The sequence below is a fragment of the Desmodus rotundus genome, chromosome 8, assembly GCF_022682495.2.
Source record: "Desmodus rotundus isolate HL8 chromosome 8, HLdesRot8A.1, whole genome shotgun sequence".
Classification (NCBI taxonomy): Eukaryota; Metazoa; Chordata; class Mammalia; order Chiroptera; family Phyllostomidae; genus Desmodus; species Desmodus rotundus.
In genome coordinates, this window is record NC_071394.1 from 11,347,168 (window position 1) to 11,365,303 (window position 18,136).

General features: G+C 33.6%; 1 protein-coding gene across 2 annotated transcripts in view; it reads left to right on the forward strand.

Moving 5' to 3' along the window:
- The window catches only part of ATAD2 (ATPase family AAA domain containing 2), a 63,865-nt gene that overhangs the window by 14,188 nt on the left and 31,541 nt on the right, over positions 1–18,136 (forward strand). For both annotated transcript variants that reach the window (XM_053929720.1, XM_024572173.4), the window contains exons 4-13: positions 1,328–1,487; positions 2,033–2,135; positions 2,377–2,464; positions 3,712–3,930; positions 4,485–4,602; positions 9,996–10,103; positions 12,316–12,424; positions 13,954–14,069; positions 16,583–16,757; positions 17,832–17,920. In XM_053929720.1, the coding sequence (XP_053785695.1) occupies positions 1,328–1,487; positions 2,033–2,135; positions 2,377–2,464; positions 3,712–3,930; positions 4,485–4,602; positions 9,996–10,103; positions 12,316–12,424; positions 13,954–14,069; positions 16,583–16,757; positions 17,832–17,920 (1,285 nt within the window). The remainder of the gene's footprint in view (positions 1–1,327; positions 1,488–2,032; positions 2,136–2,376; positions 2,465–3,711; positions 3,931–4,484; positions 4,603–9,995; positions 10,104–12,315; positions 12,425–13,953; positions 14,070–16,582; positions 16,758–17,831; positions 17,921–18,136) is intronic.

The window sequence follows — 18,136 nt, forward strand, 5'->3', positions numbered from 1 at the left end:
TCAGTTCCCTTTATTATCCCTCCTGTCTCGCCAAACTCCTCTCTATGCCCTTCACCCCCCAGAATTCCTGAGTAGCCATCAATCTATTTTTAGTCACTATTGATTTGTTTGAACTTTCTAGCATTATCTACTTATAATTCTATAAGTAGTATTACACAGTATGCATTCTTTTTTGTCTGGCTACACAGCATAATTACTTTGAGAATCATCTATGTTGTTGTTGCTTTTTGTTGCTGAGTCGTATTCTATAATATAGATATACCATAATTTGTCCTGTCCCATCCCCTCACCCTGCCAGTTTTATTGTGATATAATTATGCTTATAAGTTTAAAGTGTACAAGGAATGTTGATTTGATACACCTCTATATTACAAAATGATTACTAACATAATTTAGCTAACACCTGCATCATGTCACATAATTATTTCTTTTTTGTGGTGAGAACATTTAAATCTACTCTCTTAGCAACTTTCAAGTGTATAATACAGTATTATTAAATATAATCATTATGCTGTAGAACACCAGAACTTGCTCATAGCTGAAAACTTGTACTCTGAGCAACATCCTCCCTTATTCCTTATCCCCTAGTCCCGGGCAACCACCACCAACCATTCTAGTCTTTTTTTATGAGTTCAACTTTTAGATTTCACATATAAGTGATGTTATATGGTATTTCTTTTTCTCCGTCTGACATATTTTACTTAGCATAATGCCCTCAAGTTCTCTCCATGTTGTTGTAAATGGCAAGATGTCCTTCTTTCTCGTAATATTCCATTGTGTATATACAGCAGGTCCTCGAATAATGTCATTTTGGTTAATGTTGTTTGTTTATAACATGGATGAGATGCTGTAGGAGCTTAACTCTTTATATCAATTAGCCTATGGTGAAGTTGGTTTCATTATGTGTCATTTTGCTTCAAGTCACAGAACCCATCAAGAGTGTTAGGTGAGGACTGCTGTATTCCATGTCTTCATCCATTCATCCATTGATGGATGCCTAGTTTGTTTCCCACAATTTCTTTATTCATCTTTTGTTGGAAGTTGTTTCCAGTTTGGGGCTGTTACAGAACTGCTTTGAACATTTGTGTCTAAGTCTTTGTATTATATATCTTCCCATTTCTCTTGAGAATGGAGTGGCTGGAACATATGGTAGGAGCATGTTTTAACTTAATTTTTGTTTTCTAATATTTTAAGAAAGGTTAAGTTCAAGATACTATACTTTTGTTAGGTGAAAGTATGTTCAGTTGTTCATTTTAGAATTCTTTTTTAAATGCTGTTACTTCAAATCTTTCCATTTATTTGTATGTATATGTCTTTGAATGAAAAGTGATTCCAGTTACTCGGTCATTGAGGACTAGAAACATTGTTCAGACTACAGAACACTTGCATGAAGAGAATGGTGATGTTGAAGTTCGACGCAGTTGTAGGATTAGAAGCCGTTACAGTAGTGTGAACCAGTCTGTGCTATTTGACAAACTTATAACAAAGTAAGTAAAAATTCTTTAGATCAAGATGGTTTAGGTGATGAAAACTTTTTATTGGGGAGGGATCATAAATTTCTACTAGCCTGAATAGTTAATGCATTTAGTTTATTTAAAGCATAAAGGAGAATGATTGCTAGAGGACTTTTTAATAATCCTATGTACTCATACATATTTAAAGTCTGAAAAAATATAGAAAATATTTTTATACAAGTAAATCAAGAAACAGATACTTAAATTTTTTTATTTTTTTTTATTTTGTACTTTTAGAGAAAGGGGAAGGGAGGGAGAAAGAGATGGACAGAAACATCAATATGTGGTTGCCTCTCACACACCCCCTACTGGAGACCTGGCCCACAACCCAGGCATGTGCCCTGAATCGAACCGGTGACCCTTTGGTTCGCAGGCTGGCACTCAATCCACTGAGCCACACCAGCCAGCAAACAGATATCTAAAATGCCAGCACTCAATATACAATGGAAGGAAAATTAAGTTTTTAAAAATGTACTATTAATATTTTAAAGTTTTAGCTTATATTAATTTTTTTAAAGCACCGCCGAAGCTGTACTTCAAAAAATGGATGACATGAAGAAGATGCGTAGACGGCGAATGAGAGGCCTGGAAGACTTGGCAGTGTTTAATGAAACAAAAGAAGTAAATAATATTCTTCCATCAAGGGGATGATTTAATCTTTAGTTTAACCTTTTCTATAGTACCTATCCATTTGTGGTTAAATTGATCATCTTATTCAGCATTCGATTAGTCACTTGTTATTGCTGGAGTTGTAAGAGTTTATAGCTATAAATGTCTTTATTTTAAGCAAGATTGGAAGATCCTACTGAATTTTTAAAATAAGTGTTCTAAATGTTAATGGCTTTTATTTGAACATTTTTAGGGGAATCTTAATATGTACACAAGAGGAAAACGAAAAGGTATTCAAAGAACTGATGAAGAAACAACTGATAATCAAGAAGGCAGTGTGGGTTAGTCTTTTCTATCTTCTGGGTTTGAATTTCAGTATTTATTAGGATGCATCCTTTTTATTTAGATGTTTTGAGGACTGGTAATAATTAAAAGAAAAAAGTGAGGTCAGAGAAATGTTTCAAAGGATAGTATATTTTATTTCGGAAAGTATTTGAAATCAACAATTCTAAAGCAAATAAAACTGTTTTGCTTGTGTAATACACCTGCAGACAACACACATATCTCTCTACCTATTTTTAGTTAATTAATTAATTAACATTTAGAGAGAGGAGATGGGTTGGAAGAAAGAGAGGGAGAGAAACATTGATTGTTTGTCTTCTGTGTGTGGCCCAACTGGGAACCAATCCTGAAACCCAGGTATGTACCCTGAGTGGGAATCAAACTGGCAACCTTTTGCTTTGCTGGACAACACCCAACCACCTGAGCCATACCAGTCAGGGCTCTCTCTACCTATTTTAATTTTAAAAAGAAAGTATTAAAGTTTGGCTCTTTAGGACTTATTACTGTACCCTACTAGAATTTTTCTTGAGTGAAAACCAGTTTTCTGAAGTGCATTTTAAATGTTTGGTGTTTTACATTATCATAAATAGATTATTGGAGTTATACTCTTAAATAATATAATGACACCCAGAAGGGCTAGATGGAATATCCAAACTTAAATTTAAAAGGCAAAAGCTAAGTGAGGAGATACTCAAATTTGTCAACATGTTCTGTTTACTTAGAAGCTTAAGTATAATCACCTATATTAATGAAGTTAGCTGTAATAGCACAAACTTTATTTTGGTACTGACAGTAGCCTTTAAACTTCTTTCTCTACTTTTTTTTCCTCCCTCTATTTGTTGTTAATTTTTAAAAATACATATTTATTTACTTTTAGAGAGAGGGGAAAGGAGGGAGAGAGAGAGGGAGAGAAACATTGATTGGCTGTCTTTCATACTTGCCCTGACTAGGGACTGAACCCACAACCTAGGCATGTGTCCTGACCGGGGATCAAACTGGCAACCTTTTGCTTTGTGGAACAGTGCCCAACCAACTGAGCCACACTGGTCAGGGCTCTAGTTCTTTTTAATTCTGCAGTTTTTTACTCCATTTAAGAGAAATTTTAATATTGTGAAAGAATTAGATTCTTTTTATAAATCTAGAAGTGCATACATTTTAACAGGAGGGTCTCTTTCTCAGTTCCCCTATCTTAAAAATTGTCAACATTTTGGCGAGTAACCTGAAAGTAAATATTTCTTAATTGTAGAATCATCTGAAGAGGGTGAAGACCAAGAAGATGAAGATGACGGTGAAGATGAAGATGATGGTGAAGATGATGATGATGGTGAAGATGATGGTGAAGATGAAGATGATGGTGAAGATGAAGATGATGAAGAAGATGAAGAAGATGGAGAAGAAGATAATCAGAAACGTTATTATCTTAGACAGAGAAAAGCTACTGTTTACTACCAGGCTCCACTGGAAAGTAAGTACCATATTTGCTTATCCAGGAATTGTAATTATATTACCTTTGTCTTTACAAGGGTAAATATAATTCCTCTATTATTATTTTTAAGTCTTTATTTTGCGTAATACTCATGCTATTATCTTTCTCAATCTATCCTAAAATTGCAAGAAGTGAATTCTTCCAAATAGAGTTAAATTTTATCTCTGACCAAATCAAATGATTGGGTTATTATCTTAGATTTCACAGCCTTCAACTTAATTTATTTTTTAAGTTTATGTAAATAGGACTGCTTTTGATTAAAGTTGAGCCTCAATACTTATGAACATAAACATGCAGGGCTGTTATTCAGCTGTTATCCATCAGTATAATAATAATGGCTGTTTATGGCAAACATATGTTTTGGTTGTTGGTGTTTTTAATAGCAACCTTGTAGATATAAATGATTTAAAACATGAACTGTAAAATATTTAGTATTTTCATGGAAGGGTAGCACCTTTGTAAGTATTTATATGAAGAGCAGAATTACTTCGAAACATAATTATATGTCATGTACCTCTTACTCTTTTTTTAAGAACCTCGTCACCAGAGAAAGCCCAACATGTTTTATAGTGGCCCAGCTTCTCCTGCAAGACCAAGATATCGATTATCTTCTACAGGGCCAAGAAGTCCTTATTGTAAACGAATGAACAGGTTTGTTCTGAAAAGTGACTGATTTATGACAACATAATTGTGGCTATGTTAAGGTAGGAATCTAGTCTTAGAATTGGGGATGTTATGATACAACTCCAGATTCACATATGGGAGAGTTAACTCTGCCTTTAGTGCTCTAATTCCTACTACTACTGACTAGTTCTTGCTTTTGCTTCTACTAATAGGAATTGTTAATAACTACCATGGTAAGGTAGTTTACTCCATTGTTCCACACTTTAGTGATAGAGAGCTACCTTTACTTCAGTGTTTACTGTATTCCTGGATTGGTATTAAGCATTTTGGGTAGACTGTTTTCTTTAATCTTTACATTAAGTTAGATTCAAGTGTAGACTTCTCCTCACATACTATTACAGACATATTTTCCTATGATGACAAACACTCTAAGCGACACAGCTTCTAGACCTATCATGACTCCAACAATCTTTTTCTGTATTGAATTTACAAATTTGTTTCATATACCAGGAGAATTACATTTTTGGTATTTAAATTATTTGTAAGTTTATTTTTATTTCACATTCCAGCATTTGTTGCTTGTCTGTCATATTTAAATCCAAAGAGGTAATTCTTGTTATTTCCTCATTCTCCTGAATAATAAAAGGTTTTCTGATCCATTAGAACTTTCTGGATAATAGTAGCATTATAGTAATTTGTGAATGAGAGAGCTTGTTGGTGAAAACTAAAACTGCAGGGGGAAAAATGACACTGGTATAGGAGATGGTACTTTTTTCTTAATAATAATTTGCTCAGAAGTAAGATTGAAGTCCTCTGAGACTCCAGCTATTTGAATAGTTCTTGGAAGTCTCCAAGAAGCAGACTATCTGATGATGTTTTGGCCATGCAAAGTAATATCTTTGTAGGTACTCACAAACTCCTTCTAGGAAAAATATAAAATACAACTTGTGTTCCAGGTATTTTAATTTCATTTTCAGAATGCCAAAATCACAAGTGTACATTCTAGATTTCTTGTTTCATCATCCCTTTTCTTACAAGTAGAGCCAGAAGGGTAGAGGCCCAGGAAGGCAAACTTAACCTACCAGGGCTATCCAAGATAAATTGCACTTAAAGTAGGAGGTACTCTTCACAGGTCCCTTATAATATTGTTAAAGACTGATATTTTGATAGTGAAATTTAATGATTTTCAGAAAAATAGAGTAAAATGTATTGCTCTCTGGAATCCCCAGCAATCAGAGGACTCAGAACAGCTCTTGGTTGACTGACTCAAGGGGCAGATCTGTATTTGATCCAGTAGAAGTGAGAGGTTGGCAGTTACTTTGAGATTTAATTTTTTCTCATCTTTACTGGGTTTATGTTCCTGGAAGTAACATACTTGTTGACTAACTACTTCTATAATTACCACCTACAATGTGTCTTGCAGAAGGTAGAACTTTTTTTTTTTTCCCCCTTTTGGTTCAGAGTCTACTACTCTTTCTCTGTATAAAGTGTCTCACAGTGTTGCATAGCTCCGTGGGTGCAGGATTCCCCCCCCCCAATTAGTTAACAAATGTTTCAATACTACTATGTGCCAAGTACTATGGATATAAAAATGATGAAGTCAGGATTCCTGCCCTAGGGTGTCATAGACTAGTGGAGGATCCTGACACATTTAAGTTAAAGTATGAACTAAGATTTAAGATGTATCCTGGAGTCATATTATTTGACTTGATGAACTTTTTGGTGTTCATTAAACTTTTTCTTTTTGATCACAGCTTTATTGGGATATAATTCATATATCATATAGTTCACCTGCTTAAAGTATACAATTCAGTAGCTTTAATATATTCAGAGTTGTGCAACTATTACCACAATAATTTCAGAATATTTTTCTTGCCTCAAAAATAAACCTATACTCTTTAGATCACCCCAAATCTTCCAGTACTTTCAATACTCCCATCCCCTCAGTCCTAAGCCACCAATAATTAACTTCCTGTCTTTATAGACTTGCCTATTTTAGATATTTCATATAAGTAGAATCTCTTGTGACTGGCTTCTTTAACTTTGTATAACACATTCAAAGTTCATCCACATAGTAGCATGTATTGGTACCTCATTCCTTTTTATTGGCAAAGGAGATTCCATTGTATAAATATACCATATTTTGTTTATCCATTTATTAGTTGATGGACATCTGGGTTGTTTCTACTTTTTGACTGTTACAAATAATGTTTCTGTGAACATTTGTACACAACTTTTTGTGTGGATATATGTTTTCATTTTCCTTGGGTATGTACCTAGAAGTGGAACTGCTGGGTCAAACGCTAACTGTATTTAATGTTTTGAGGAAGTGCCAAATTGTTTTCCAAATTGCTGCCTCATTTTACATTCCTAAAAGCAATATTCTAGATTTCTAGTTTCTCCATGTCTTTTCTAACACTTGTAATTACCTGACCTTTTTATCCCTTTAAACTTTTTTTTTTTTTACACTTGGTAAGGTGTTGTGAACATCTCATTTTTTTCTAACAACCTTAATGATAGTCATTTTGCTTAACCTTTTTATTTTTTTTCATCGAGAGACCAGCTTCTGTTTATGGTTCATGTTCTACAACTACTTAAGCATGGAAACAAAGCACATGTCCAAAAAATCATTTGAACATTGCTATTATTAACCATGGCAAATGGTTAAGAAACCTTTCAACCAAGTGCAGGATCTTCAAAGGGTCTTTTGGCAACTTGTCATACTGGAGCTTCAGGAATGCTGCCTTTAAGCATGATTTTTCTTCCTTATAGTTGATAAGCTCTAGTCCACCGATTTTCAACTGGTGTGCCAGTAGAATTTTTAAAGCATTCAATTCCTGACTATTTAGTCAGAGGCACTGGCCTCTTTTCCCTTAGACTGTCAAATGAAAAAATGATGATAGCCAACACAACAAAAGCTGTCTGGTGTGAATGAATCAAAATTACACTTTTTTTTGTCATATCAGCAAAAAATATATTTCTTGGTGTGCCACAGAATTTTAGCAATTAGTTTATGTGTGCCATGAGATGAAAAGGTTGAAAAAATCACTGCTGTGGTCATTTAAGGTTTATTCTTTAGCTTCAGTCTGCAGTTTCTAGAATAAGGCTAGTCCCTTTGAATAAAAAGATAATATAAGGGGACTAAATGTAATGGAGAAAAAAAAACCCCAAAAAGTGAAGATTAAAAAAAAGAGAGAAGATAACATAATAGCATTATGCTTTACCAGTATTCCAGAGTACTTCTTCCTTGTTATTAAGGAACTAAACTGGCAACTCTAGATGTTCTAGTTAGGTTCAAAGTGCTTGGCTATGCCAAGTTTTTCAAAAGTTTTTAGTGAAATGAAAAAAAAAAATGAGCGTGGGTGCATGTGTTTATAATCTTTTTTAAACTGAAGTAATGGTCTTTCTACAGTATAGGGTAATCTAGACCTATCACTGGGACAGCTTAGGTTGCCATCTCAGTTCTTCCACTTACTTATGATCTTTGGCAAGTTACTTAACCTCTCTGTACTTCAGCTTTTTGATCTGTAGAATGGGAATAATAGCACCCAGGTCATAGTATTGTGAGAATTAAATGAGTTAATACATAAAAGGCATTTAAAATAGTACCTAGCACATATTAAGAGCTACATGTACTTGTTATTATAACTATAATGTTTAAAAATAATCCCTATTTGCAAATCAAATGTTGGAAATTTTGTGACAATCCACAAAGTCTTGTTTGCTTATAACTTTACGGGTTTGTGAAATAAACCTGTAAAGTGTAGTGTATAGAATGAGGATTTTTGAAATAGATAGACATGAGTTTGAATTCTGACATCATCATTGACTGATTCTGATATTTTGAGTATGTTCTTTAAACTGTGGGCCACATTTACTCTGACTATAAAATAAGCCAACTAATATGTAGTTTTCCAAAGTTTTAATTAAGATTGCATGAGATATGACAACTACTTGGTACAAGAAGCACTTAATAAATGTTAGTTCCTTTTTTAAATTTGGAGTTAGTCTTAATTATATGTGAATGCATACTGAATTCACATGCAGTTATGTGAATTACCTGACTATAAGTTAGTCTCTTTGTAATATTAATGTTAATATTAGATAAGTTAGTTTTTTATATAGAATTTCAGACTTGTACTAGATCCTTTTAGTTTCAGGCTGATCACAGAAATGCTTTCAGTCATGTGTGGGTAGGTGGACAGTAGAGAATTACTATCTCACTAGTTTCTGTGCTTTCACAACCCCTCTTCCAAAACCCTTGGGGCCATTTGTGTGATCACAAGTTGGATTTTTAAGAAGGTTTTACAAAGTTAACATGCGTCATAAACATCTTCAGCAGTGTCTGGGCCAGCACTGCTTAGTCAAATACATTAATTCTATAGTGAAACATAGGAATAATCATAGTAAATGGGACAAAGGGAGACTATGGATTGCCTTCATGACATTTCAGATCATGGTTTACTGCTAAGTGTTTAGTGGAAAAGCTTGTCTTCAAAGATTTTTAGGTATAAGCTTTTGGACTTACATAGTGAAGATAATAGATTGTGCACCTTTTGTATTTTTGGAAATACCTACTTATACAATGATTGCACTCTGACTCAGAAAAAGCTCTAAACTCTGAGCCAATGGAATAATTAAAGAGTTTTTTCCAGCCAGATCTTTGCCGCTCCCCTCTACCCATGTAGGTCTGTTGTAATTATCCAAAGGTAGAAGTGATGTAAATTTGTTTAAAGATTAGTAGCACTTGGAATCTTATTTAATACTATCAACTAGCTTAAGACTTTAATTTTAATTTTTTTTTTGTAAGTGAGAAGATTGAAGTTTATATGGGTTTGGTAACTCATTTACATTCACACAGCTGTCAAGAATATTGTAAATTTACAGTTGATGATATATTATAGATAAAAGGCCATATTATTTCTCCCTGTTTCCTAGCATTTTTTAAAACCCTAGTTTACATAAAAATTCTCATGTTCTCCTTTTAAAGTTATTCGACATTTCAAAATAGGCAATTCCTTTCCAAATGTGAACTTATATATAGTATAATATTGAAGAACATTTTCTAAAATTACATTCCCCAAAATTCTAATACCCTCTTTATCTCACTTTTCTGTGAGGATAACTGATTTACATAAAGACTAAAAAAAGTCATTCCTCCTGGACCAAATGCTATCTTAGTAAACACTGGTGGTCACTCTACCACAGTCTTTTCCTTTTCCCCCCCTCCTCTAAGTTATCCAAGTCTTTTATTTCCTTACAGAGGTTCAACCAACAAAACTTACTTTGTTGGTTCAGCAAATGTATTAATTTTAAGATAAACCATCTTGGATCATTAGGTATTTCTGGTGTTTGCATCTTATGCCTTTTATTTTCCCTGCCCTTCTTCATCATGATTTTAGTTTTCTTCTTTACTTCAGGCGAAGGCATGCAATCCACAGTAGTGATTCTACTTCATCTTCCTCTTCTGAAGATGAACAGCACTTTGAGAGGCGAAGGAAAAGGAGCCGTAATAGAGCTATCAACAGGTAAGTGTTACATTGATGCCTTTTAAAACTACCACTTTTTTTTTTTTTTGAAAAGTGGTGAGAAAGCTGAATAATTTGGGAATAGGTACAGCTTAATGGATGAAAAAATTATATAGTAGGTTAATATAAGACCAGAATACTATCTTGTTTGAAATATCTAGTTGAAACTCATATTTTCTTGTTTAACCATTAAATAGCTCAAAATGGTGCTTGTTAAACACTGATTTGAGGAAATACCATTTTCTTTTCAAATATACTCCTTTTTAAAATAACAATAATTCATTTTTATTATAGAATGCTTAAGGAAAATTAAAAGGTTTACTTATTTCATAGCTCCTTGTAATATAAGTTCACATACAGTAATCAACTTATTTGTAATTAACTCACAGTAATCTAATTATTTGACTCTCACAATAATTATATGAAGTAGATGGGGCAAAGATGATTGCCATTTTATAGATATGGGTAGGTAAATGAAAAATGCAGTGCTTGGATTCTAATAATATGTTTTTTGAGTAGAACAGAAATGATTAAAGGAATTGGAACATAATTGAAGTGGTGTGCAAATCAACCACTCTTTGTATCCTAAGCGCTATTCTTTTTTTTCTTTTTTCTTTAAAGATTGTATTTATTTATTTTGAGAGAGAGGGGAAGGGAGGGAGAAAAAGGAGAGAAACATCTATGTGTGGTTGCCTCTCGCATGCCCCCAACTGGGGACCCAGCCTGCAACCCAGGCAAGTGCCCTGACTGGGAACTGGACCAAGGACCCTTTGGTTCACAGGCCAGCATTCAATCCACTGAGCCACATCAACCAGGGCAAAGCACTATTCTTTTATCACATTAAATCTGCCTTGTCCCATATGGTAGCCACTAGCCACATGTGGCTATTAAGCACTTGAAATGTAGCTAGTCTAAATTGAAATATACAGTTAAGTTTTTATGAAAAACACACTCTTGAATTCCAAAGATTTAGTACAAATAAAGAGAATGTAAAATAGTTCAATTTTTAAAATACTGATTTTGCATATTGAAGTGATAATACAGGATTTTGGATATATTGAGATAAATAAAATATTAAAATTTTACCTTTGTTTATTGTGCCTAATAGAAAATTATACATTACTTTTTTGGCTTGCATTTTATTTGTTAGACAGCAATAAGTTAAATTATCCAAAAGCTGTATACTTAGGCTACTTGAATTTTTCTTTGCTTTTATTCATAGAAATATGCATCTAATCCCATGGATTTTATATTATGCAGTTATATTTCTATTAAGAATTACTTAAGACATACCTTTTAAAAAGCTGCAGTTGAAAAGTTATCCATCTTAGAATTCAGAGTATAAAGTTCTTGCAGAATTTGGGGATAGCAAGAATTGTCCTTTGGGGTGAGCATGGTGCTTTCACTTGTGTTTAGTTGCAGTAGTTACTCTTTGCTAAGGCATTCTGGTACAAGTATCTTAAACTCTAACATAAGTAGTTTTCATTTTTCCATCAATAAAACAAGCACGTTCTTCTAGTCATATTCTTTGTGACATACTATAACTATTTTTGAAAGTAGTTAGGAAAGTAGTGATTCATTCTTGCTTGAGAGGATTGACATGGATCCAGAAGCTAGTGGACTATGACTGTTTTGCTGAGAGGTATTATAGCAAAGTTGTTGTAGGTCTGGAGACAAAGAACTTGGGTTTGAATTCTAGATCTGCTACTTGCTATTGTAGTTTGTAACTTTGGGCATTTTAGTTTTCCTTACCTGTGGCTTGATTTCTTTGAAAAGAAGGGAAATAATAATACCTACTTCATAAGACTGTTTTAGAATTTAATGAATTAATATACCTAAACTGTCTAAAATTAAAAAAGTGTCTGGCAAATGGTAAATACTCCATATATATTAGATATGATCATTATAATGTATATTGATACTACCTGAATTTTCAACTGTGAATTACTTCACAGCAGTGTGGCTTCTTGAAAATTGGTGTTTTCATTTGGTTTTGTATCTTTAATGATAAGCTTTAGATATAACTATTTTCTAACACAGCTTCTCAACCTATATAGAAAATGAGGAAGTTGAATTAGTATCTTAAGGTTGCTCTAGTTGAAATTTAATTTTTTTTTTAAATTCTTAAGAAAAATGCCCATATTTTAACATGATATTTGGAGGAGAAGTATGAAGTTTTGGTTTTAATTTTTTCCTAATCTTTTTAAAATAGGTGCCTCCCACTAAATTTTCGGAAAGATGAATTAAAAGGAATTTATAAAGATCGAATGAAAATTGGAGCCAGCCTTGCTGATGTTGATCCTATGCAGCTAGATTCTTCGGTGAGTACTGTCCTGAAATGTATGCTTGAACTATAATCATGTTCTTTGTTTTAGTTTATTTTAAAGTTAAAAAAGAAACTACTCTTTTTAAATCAGAAACTTCAATTTTTTAAGTATTTTTTGTTGACTATGCTATTACAGTTTTTCCAATTTTTCCCCCTTTATCCCCCCTCTACCCTGCCCCCCAATCCAGCATCCCCCCCCCCCGCCCGCACCTTAGTTCATGTCCATGGGTTGTACATATAAGTTCTTTGAGTCCTCTGTTTCCTATACCATTTTTTATCTCCCCCCATCTCTATTATGCCTACTAATTATGCTTCTTCTCTGTACCTTTTCCCCCCTATCCTCCCTTCCCCCTCCCCACTGAAATTCCTCCATGTGATGTCCATTTCTCTGATTCTGTTCCCGTTCTGGTGGTTTGCTAAGTTTTTGTTTTCATTGTTTTTCTTTTTTTTTAGGTTCATTTATTGAGAGTTGTGAGTTTGTTGTCATTTTACTGTTCATATTTTTTGTCTTCTTTTTCTTAGATAAGTCCCTTTACCGTTTCATGTAATAATGGCTTGGTGATGATGAACTCCTTCAACTTGACCTTATTTGGGAAGCACTGTATCTCCCTTTCCATTTTAAATGAAAGCTTTGCTGGATAGAGTAATCTTGGATATAGGTCCTTGCCTTTCATGACTTGGAATACTTCTTTCCAGCTCTTTCTTGCCTGCAAGGTTTCTTTTGAGAAATCAGATGATATCCTAATGGGCACCCCTTTGTAGGTAACTCTCCTTTCCCCTTGCTCCTCTTAGGATTCTCACTTTGTCTTTAATCTTGGGTAACTTGATGATGTGCCTTGGTGTGTTCCTCTTTGGGTCCATCTTCTCTGGGCTTCCTAGACTTCCTGGAAGTCTATTTTTTTTGCTAGATTGGGGAAGTTTTTCTTCATTATTTGTTCAAATAAGTTTTCAATTTCTTGCTGTTGTTTTTCTTCTTCTGGCACCCCTATAATTCAGATATTGGAATGTTTCAAGTTGTCCCAAAGGTTCCTAAGTATCTCTTCAATTTTTTGGGTTCTTGTTTCTTCTTTTTCTTCTGGATGGATGTTCCCTTCTTTCTTTTGTTCCAAATCATTGTTTTGAGTCCTGGTTTCCTTCCTGTCACTGTTGGTTCCCTGAATATTTTGCTTTATTTCACTTCAGGTATCCTTCGTTTGTTTTTTCATTTTCAACCCAGCTCATTCAGATCTGTGAACATTTTGATTACCAGGGTTTTAAATTCTCCATCAGATAGGTTGGCAATCTCCTCATCTGAGGTTAGGCTTTGTTTTTTCATTTGGGCCATATTTCTTTGTCTTGGTGCAGCTGATCAGAAACTTCGGTTTTTACAGACTTTTTTTCTTCTTTTCATCTTCATCTTCAGGCCACAATTAAGATACTGTTACTCGGTTGACTCTGTGTAGGTTGTGTATAGTTTGGGGATGGAGTGACATTTTAATTTTGACTCCAAATCTAAGAATGTCAATGTTTCTCTTCCATTTCCAGGTACGATTTGATAGTGTTGGTGGTCTGTCTAATCATATTGCAGCTCTAAAAGAGATGGTGGTATTTCCATTACTTTATCCAGAAGTATTTGAAAAATTCAAAATTCAACCTCCAAGGTAATTTTACTATACATTTTATTTTAGCTAAAATGTGTGCTATGCTACTATTATCTAGGAAGATAATGTTTCTCTGTTGAAATTTTTCAGGAGGTCTACTCTAAATTTATACATTTTAACTGCAAGATCCTGGGTGCTTTGAATATATTTATTCTCTGAATGTTTAACATGAAGAATAGTTTCAAAATTGATTCTCCGTGAGTGGGAGTGGGATATATTTTTAAAAATATTTTAAAAAATATTTTATTTATTTATTTTTAGAGTGAGGGGAAGGGAGGGCAAAAGAGAGGGAGAGAAACATCACATGGGGATGTTTCACCACTGGGGACCTGGCCCGCAACCCAGGCATGTGCCCTGACCAGGAATCGAACCGACAAACCTTTGGTTCACAGCCTGTGCTCAATCCACTGTGCTACACCAGTGTGAGGGGAAGATTCTTTATGGTTTTTCAAACATTTAGTGAAACTCCTTTCATACACACTTTTTTTCATTTTTAAAATTGTTTATAATTGTACATAATTTTTAAAATCAAATTGTACTTTAAGTCTTTTATAGGAGGCAGTAGGCCCCTCCTACCCTTCTCATTTCAATTCCTACTTCTATAGATACATTGATTTAAATAAACCTTTTTAAATTGGTAAGCTTTTTTTACTCTTGCATTATAAAAGTTGTACACTATAAATAATCACCATTACAACATTGGTAAATTCAGGGTTTTTTTATTTATTTTTGGTTGACAAATGGAGTATTAACTGAGCCATAAAAAGTTTTTAAATCTGATATTAATATTAAATAACATTTACTTATAGGAAATGTTGATGAAAGTACCATATTTTACCATGTATAATGTGCACCCATGTTTTTGTGTACATTATACACAGTATGATTATACCCATGGTATGCAGTCATTATTGTGCACCCTTATTTTTCCCTCAAAAATTTGGGCAAAAAAGTGTGCACTATACATGGCAAAATATGGTATGTAGTTAAAGTAATTTAGTGAACTTAAAGAATTAACTCCCTGAAATTTTTCTTTTTCTTTCTCCTTCTTTACAATATACATTTACTCCCATAAAGGTCAAATATATGCTTGTATAAACTTATTTTCATATATGATCTTTGTATTTTAATGGCTAAGTAATATTTCATTATTGTGGTTGTGTCACATTTTATTTGATTTTGCTGTTGCTGGCTTGTTTTCCCCTAACTTTTCATTATCACAAATGTCAATATTATGAACATTTCATTGCTTCCTCTTTGTGTGAATTCTTAATTCTTTCTTTAAGGTATAGTCTCGCAAATTAGATTGTTGGCTCAGTACATAATATTTTAAAAATCTATACCTGCCTTGGTTTTTGTATGTTGAAATCATTGTTGCTTATTCCATTTGTATGTCTGATTGTTTTCTTACCATGTACTTTGTTTTTTACATCTGCATTTGATTGTCCTTATCTTACTGTTTTTTTATTAACTTTTAATAGATTTCATCCATCACTTTTGATTTTTTTTTTTCCGCCTACAATTCTTACTTTGTTGTTCCTGTTTTTCTGGGATTTTCTTTAAGTGTTTCTTTTCAAGAACAGTTATTTGATGATCTGAATTGATTATTTTATATTACTTTGGTAGAACTTAATTCCTGCCATATCCTATTTCTATACCCTTTTTATATTTCTTTTAAGTATTATGAGCATAGCCCATTTTCTCAGAATTCTATTCTAAGAGCAATAACTTTGGAACTATGTGAAAAAACAGTTGGTTACCCTATTGCAGTGATGTCACAAAATTTATTTTAAATTATTTACATTGTCTTAGTCCTAAATGCCCAACCACTGTTATTTCTTTAAGTTCTCTCTTCTTACTCTCTTTCCTGTTCAATTCCAAGATGTTTTCTTACAAAATTTTTAGTGTTACATTCCTGAGATTGAGACCAAAGTTTGTAGAAGAAACCAGTTATTCTTTCACCTGATACATTACAAAAGTAAACTATCAAGTCCTTTTTTTTTAGTCTTTGCCCAAGGACAAACTCACTGGTTTTAGGGAGAAGGGAAGGGAAGGGGAGAGAGAAAGGGAGAAAAATACTGATCTGTTGGCTTTCACATATGCCATGACTGGGATCTGAACTTGCAACCTAGGCATGTGCCCTGACCAAGAACTGAACCTGCGACTTTCGGTTTATGGGACATTGCTTTAAACAACTGAGCCACACTGGCCAGGGCAACTACCAAGTCTTTTTAAGTGTAACTTCTATGCAAGGAAAGGTAATATGAGCATGATGAATATATAGAAGAAAATTATGTCTTAAATAAAGGGTTTTGTTTAGTTTTAATATTAATTTTTAAATATTAATTAATTGCCAGATTTTAAGTTGTGCTTTGTGAATTGAAATATTTCAATTGTCTCACTTATGTTTTTTTATTCACTAATTAAGTGCACTTATTAAGTTATTTTGTAATTTTGTTTAAATAGTCCTTTTTTAATGTAGTACTGATAAAATAATACTTTTTCTTTTACAGAGGTTGTTTGTTTTATGGTCCACCAGGAACTGGAAAAACTCTGGTTGCTAGAGCACTTGCCAATGAGTGCAGTCAAGGGGATAAGAGAGTTGCATTTTTCATGAGGAAAGGTGCTGATTGTCTGAGTAAATGGGTAGGAGAGTCTGAAAGACAGCTACGATTGCTATTTGATCAGGTATGATGATAAAATATATCTGTCTAGATTTACAATCAGTGTAGATGTAAGTATGTAAGGATTGGATAAATCTTGTGTTTAATTACTTTTTATGGAAAAAATTTTAGAAGAATTAGACCAAATATATAATCTTCCCAGATTATTTTTCTTTTGTGTATTAAGGTAACACTGACCTATTAGGCACAGTTTTATAATAAGAGAAAGGAATAACCAGATCTCAGTTCTTTGGAGTCTACAGTAGTGGTGAGTTACATCTCAATATGTGAGAATATTAGTTCTGCCCTAGATGGGCTTTAATTTCACATCCCAAATTGGATTGACAGCACATTGTAAGATAATACATTCTGATCTACTGAGGCATAATGCTGCAGATGCTTTAAAATCTCTTTTTGGAACTCACTGAGGTCTTTTGTTTTAACTTTACTGATTTTTTTGTTTGTTTTTTTAAACTATGGTATTGTGCTAATTGTTTTCCCATCCTGTCATGGAGGGAAGGGTGTATCACTGTCTTTTATTCTTTATCTTGTTTTATTTTGGTCTAATCTTCATCCAAAGACCTTTTTTTCTGCTTTTAGAGAGAGAGAAAGGGAGAGGGAAAGAGAGAAACATCGATGTGAGAGAGACACATTGATTAGCCACCTTCTTGTACCAGGGGATCAAACCCATAACTCAGGCACGTGCCCAGACCAGTAATCGAACCTGCGACCCCTCGGTCAATGGTACAATGCTCCAGCCAATTGAGCCACACCAGCCAGGGCTATTCTTTATCTTGTTTTGACAATTGATCTTTATTAAAGATTTTTCTGTAGTCCCAATAACTATACCTATATGAAATCTAAGTTATATAACCAGTAGAGTATGTATTTTGAATGTTTCCAGTTGAAATGCAAATGAAATTAAACTATATGTTATAATTTAGCCTGAATCCTTAAAACATAGTTATGGAATTTACATTTAGATTTATAACATAAATTCTGGTAAGCAAGTTGGAGTGAAAATGGAATAAAATGGTTTATAATAAGTTTACATATTTGAACTTTTCCATGATAACATACCACTGGACCTACTTTGTAGGCTTATCAGATGCGCCCATCAATTATTTTTTTTGATGAAATCGATGGCCTGGCTCCAGTACGGTCAAGCAGGCAAGATCAAATTCACAGGTAAAACTTGCTTGATGACAATTCTGACTTTTTCCTATATCCTGAGCTGTATTGATTGCATGAGTAACAGAATGGTCAGTTAGGTGGTAAAAGAAACTTTATAAACCAGTAGTTTCCCCTTTTTGTGGGGGGCATAGTAAAATCTTGATGTACTGTATAGTAGAAAAAGAAAAATGAATCAGATTTGGGTGGCAGGGTATTCTCAAACAGTGTTAA